Source organism: Austrofundulus limnaeus, unplaced genomic scaffold, assembly GCF_001266775.1.
Source record: "Austrofundulus limnaeus strain Quisiro unplaced genomic scaffold, Austrofundulus_limnaeus-1.0 Scaffold756, whole genome shotgun sequence".
Lineage (NCBI taxonomy): Eukaryota > Metazoa > Chordata > Actinopteri > Cyprinodontiformes > Rivulidae > Austrofundulus > Austrofundulus limnaeus.
The window spans coordinates 34,600-39,313 of NW_013953158.1; the positions used below are offsets into that span (position 1 = coordinate 34,600).

Below are 4,714 nucleotides of genomic sequence, written 5' to 3' on the forward strand. Positions count from 1 at the left end.
GATAAATGGCCCCCTGGAAGGCCAAATGCTTCAAGTTCAACCATCCATTCACTTATGGTAAGATACAATTTAACTGATATTTGGAGAACCAACAATGTTGTTCGGCGTTTGTTTTCACACTGACCTTTCATAGTTCCCCCAAGAAACCCCGAGCCGAGCTGCTGGGAAAGCCCTCCCGCTCCAGCATACATCACTGCATGGGATTCCTTCCCCGGGGAGTGCAATGAGGGAAAAAAGGTCAGCAGCTCTTCACTCGACGTTTATCCACAAACTGGTCCTGGATTAAGCTCCAAAGTTTTTATCAGTCAGATTCCACTGTGAAAAATGTCTGTCTTATCCCCTTTTATGAGTTTTTTGCCATTGACTATCTTTAAATCACTGCTTCCTGGTACAACAGTCGGCTCTGGAAGCGATCGCTTTTTTCTTCTTTTTTTTTTCCTTTCTTTTTTTTTTGAACCGAGTGGTTGAAGCAAATGCAGCATAAGAGCCCCCTGGTGGCTGAAGAAAAAAATCCATGTATAAGCCGCACCGGACTGTAAGCCGCATGGTTCAAAGTTCAGGGAAAAAGTCCCGGCTTATAGTCCRAAAAATACGGTACTCCAGTGCAAAATGAATGGACACACAAAAGTGACTGTCAGTAAGTGAATGTTGATTTGATCCATAAATAGATGCGATCGTTTATTTTACAAATCAGACAAAATCACCACAGCACACTTAATTGTGAGTAATCAGTTTCCTATATAAAGTTTTGGGACCAACAATAACAAAAGCTTCAAGCTTCTTAATTGTCAACCAGGCACTTTAAATAGAACACAAACATCAGCTTAAATGTTTAATACCAGACATTTGAGGCAATTAACTTAAGTTGGCAAGATATATTTTAAGAAAAAGGAGGAAAGTAAGATGTTAGCTTTTCCTAGCTTTAACTTAAATAAATGTGGGTTTAACCAGAGAAAGGCAGGGCGTTTCTATTCAGCGTCAGTCAGACAGCGAAGTTCATAACACATGCTAGTTTTAGCTTCAAAGATGATGTCTGTCACCTTGTCCAGGTATTTCGGGGTTCTGTTTAGAAAATCCTTTATAGGACCGTCAACCCAGGGACCCTCTTAAGGCGTGTTTTCCAGACCCGCTTGCGTCCACGTCAAGCCATAGAAAAAAGGTGAAGTCAAACCTGGATCCCGACTTCAAAATAAAACTTCCGACAGGAAGGTTTTCTAAGTTGGATCAACCAGGCATTAGTCTGATCCAGGCTGTGAGCTTTTCCGTGGGCGAGAAGGGCAAAACCTGACACAGTTTCTGCTCTTGACTCTCTCGAGAATCGAGCTGTCAGTGTGACTGACAGCGGTACGTCACTTTCTGCCGTCCGGGCTGGGCGTAAACTGTTAGTTTCTAAAGAGTTAGAGAGTATAGTTCCGCCCTCGGAGGTTGAGATTAGAAAAAGGAGTTTTCAAGGAAAGGGTTAGTCAGAGACTTGCCGTCGCCTTCTGAAACTAAACAAAGATTATTGCTTTTGTTCAGAACAAAACATTTCATGACCTATATTATCATCTGATGAGAACTTCTTCAAAACATCAAAGCCAGGAGGGTTCAACCCCAACACTTAAAGGGATCCCTGATTAGTTGTAACATTAGACTTTATTTGATAAAYATATATTTTAACTGTAAAATAAAGACTAAAAATACTGTAGTCTGTTTAGTTTTGTAAATTTTAAAATATATATTTTAACACGGACGGAGCCATTTTATTTACACACACAGCATTCTGGGTAAATGATGACGTGGATAGGTCCTCGGTGTGAGCGAGCTATATCCGCCCTGAAGGTTAATCTTGGACAATATCTGATGATCGACTCTTTTAAATGAAACCAGAGAGCGTTGACAGAGAGGAGAAGGTAGAAATGACTCAGCCTGTAACTGAAAATATGGATGGAGGACAACAGAGCTGCTTCATGGAAGAAGAACCTCAGCTTAGCCTGTTAGCTTTAGCGCCGACGATATATTGCCTTATACAGTATGTATTAGCTCAGCGCTAGCGCGACAAACAAGCTAAACTGAGGTCCTCCATCCTTATTTTCAGTTACTTTCTGAGTCATTTTTGCATTCCCCTCTCTGTCATGTGGATGGAGGACCTCAGTGACGAGAGGAGAATGTGTAGCGCTGAGCTAATATATATACTGTTTATTGTGATAGCATCGGGGATAAYGCTAAAGCTAACAGGCTAAGCTGAGGTTCTTCTTCCATGAAGCAGCTCTGTTGTCCTCCATCCATATTTTCAGTTCCAGGCTGAGTCATTTCTACCTTCTCCTCTCTGTCAACGCCCTTTGGTTTCTTTTAAAAGAGTCGATCATCAGATATTGTCCAAGATTAACCTTCAGGGTGGATATAGCTCGCTAGCAGCCTCGCACTGAGGACTATCCACGTCATCATTTACCCAGAATGCTTTGCATGTAAATATAATGGCCCCATCCGTGCAATACATTTTTAAACTTTTAGTTCAAAAATGATAAAAACTAAACAGCCTACAGTATTTTTACAGTCTTTATTTTGCAGTTAAAATAAATGTTTATTAAATAAAGTCTAATGTTACAACTAATCAGGGATCCCTTTAAACTTCAAAAGCAGGTCACCCTGGTCTTGTCCAGATAGAACCATGTGCACGATGTACTGCTGAAGTGTAGATCTCTCCTACATGCTTAGTAAAGGACTGAACCTCATTTAAAACACAAATAACCATTAAAAAGTTTTAGGGTGTACTCACACCTGACACATTTGATCCACTTTAAACGAACTAGAGTTTATTTCCCCCGGTGGTCCGGACCTTTAATGCAGGTGTGAATACACTAATGTGAACCCAGGTGTGGACCAAACAACCTGCCCAAGACCCATTTTCTCGGTCCACTTCCAAATGAACTTTGGTGTGGTTCACTTCTGATTGTTCTGAGGCCTCAACAATCATCTGGATCAAAGACCAGACCGCTACAGAAGATGTTTCCTGCCCACAGCCATCAGCATCTACAATAATTCTTTAATTAAATGAGTTACAACAACACCTAATTTCCCTCTGGGATCAATAAAGTATTTTTGACTTGAAGTGACTACAGACCTGTTTTGATGTTTGTTCATTTTGTGTGTGTTGTGGCTCAGGAGGTGAACATGGCATGCAGGATGTTGGTGCGTGTTGAACCTCTACTCGGGATTTACTCGGATCTGGTGCGGCACTACCTGGCTGTGTCACTTGGAGTACACAGGAGCACAGGCAAACTGCTGTCTGTCCTGGCCAGCATCTTCACTGAGCTTGCTCAGAAGGTATGGATGATGCACAACGTGTTGATTGAGCAGAAAACAGGATGATTCAGTAATACACCCACATGAGAACAGAAAACCAAGTAGCTGTTTTAATCCTCCTCAGGGATTCTGTCCGCCTCAGGAGCTGCTGGCTGCTGGAGATGGAGCTACTGAGTTTCATGACTTTGAAAATGGTGGCATTGGAGAAGGTGATGGCACCAAAGATGTCAGCGACAAAATTGAGAATGAAGATCAAGTAAGTAAGGTCCTGGGTTTTTCAAATTCCTCCGTAATTCAGCCCTACCATGGAGGTGATGTCAGTGTACTCGATGATGATGTCATACTGCAGTTGTCAGGAAAGAAACTCAAGTCTTTCACTGATCTTTAGTCTGTCCTTCTGTTTCAACGAGCTGTTTGCTGTGGATAAACTATAGGCAATGTTGCTCTGCAAGGCCCGGCCCGGGTTGGCCCAGCTTCAAACCCGGGCTCAATGTGTTTGCATTAACCCCGAGACCTGTGGTTCTATGTGCACCAGGATACTGCTGCACATTGRTTCACTGACGGGGGATTACGTCAAACAGATAAAAGTGACTTCAGATGAATAGTTTGCAGCAACTGTAACATTTTTTTCAACTGCGCAGTATCGAGCTACCGAACAGCAAGCAGCTAACGTTAGCCAACAATAGCTTACTGCCCTCCTTCCTCATGTCTTAAGCTGTTCACTGCTGGATGGTCTTCAGTACGTTTCTTTCAAGTTTGGTGTAATCCATTATGTTTTGTCACAAATAAAAAGAAAAAAGATTCATGTGTTTAAACAAAAGCAGCTCTGTCCTGGAGGAAATTTGCTGTCAATCAATCCAAGAGTTAATCCACGTGCAGAATTGTGCTGACGTCAAAATCATAAGCGTGTTGTACTTGCTTTTACCTGAACCACTGGAGAGGATGTTCTGAAATGTTGGTTATGTATTGTAACCCCAGTTTCTATGAGTGTAAGCGCAGCCCTCTAATAGAACAGTGTGGCTGTGGAGCGCGCTTGGAGACTCATTGGGCCGAGACCGAGCCGAGTCGAACAGCGTACCAGAGCATCTGTGAAGATTGTGTGCCGAGGCTGTCACTGTTAACAGTGAACACCAGAGGGCGCAAATTAACAGCTTTCTGTGAGGCACCGAAGTTACCGTTGATGTTTACCCCGGTGCCATACCGGAACCGAGTTTCAGTACCCAACCCTAGTCGCGCGGTTTTTCTGCGTTCATTTTCACACACACCTTTCATAGTCCTTGAGACACCCCGCGCCGAGCTCCTGGGGAAACCCCTCCTACTGCAGCATACATCACTACACTGCAAAAAATGCCGACCTAACCAAGTTTTAAAATCTTATATCCAGCCAAAAAGTCTTTTTGATCTTGTTTTGAGACTGATTTACTAAACA

General features: G+C 42.7%; 1 protein-coding gene across 1 annotated transcript in view; it reads left to right on the forward strand.

Annotated features, from left to right (window-relative positions):
• The window catches only part of LOC106532353 (midasin), a gene marked incomplete at its 5' end in the record, with an annotated part of 67,840 nt that overhangs the window by 34,395 nt on the left and 28,731 nt on the right, over positions 1-4,714 (forward strand). Inside the window, 2 exon segments of the mRNA XM_014028390.1 lie at positions 3,145-3,306; positions 3,410-3,541. Coding sequence (XP_013883844.1) covers positions 3,145-3,306; positions 3,410-3,541 — 294 coding nt within the window.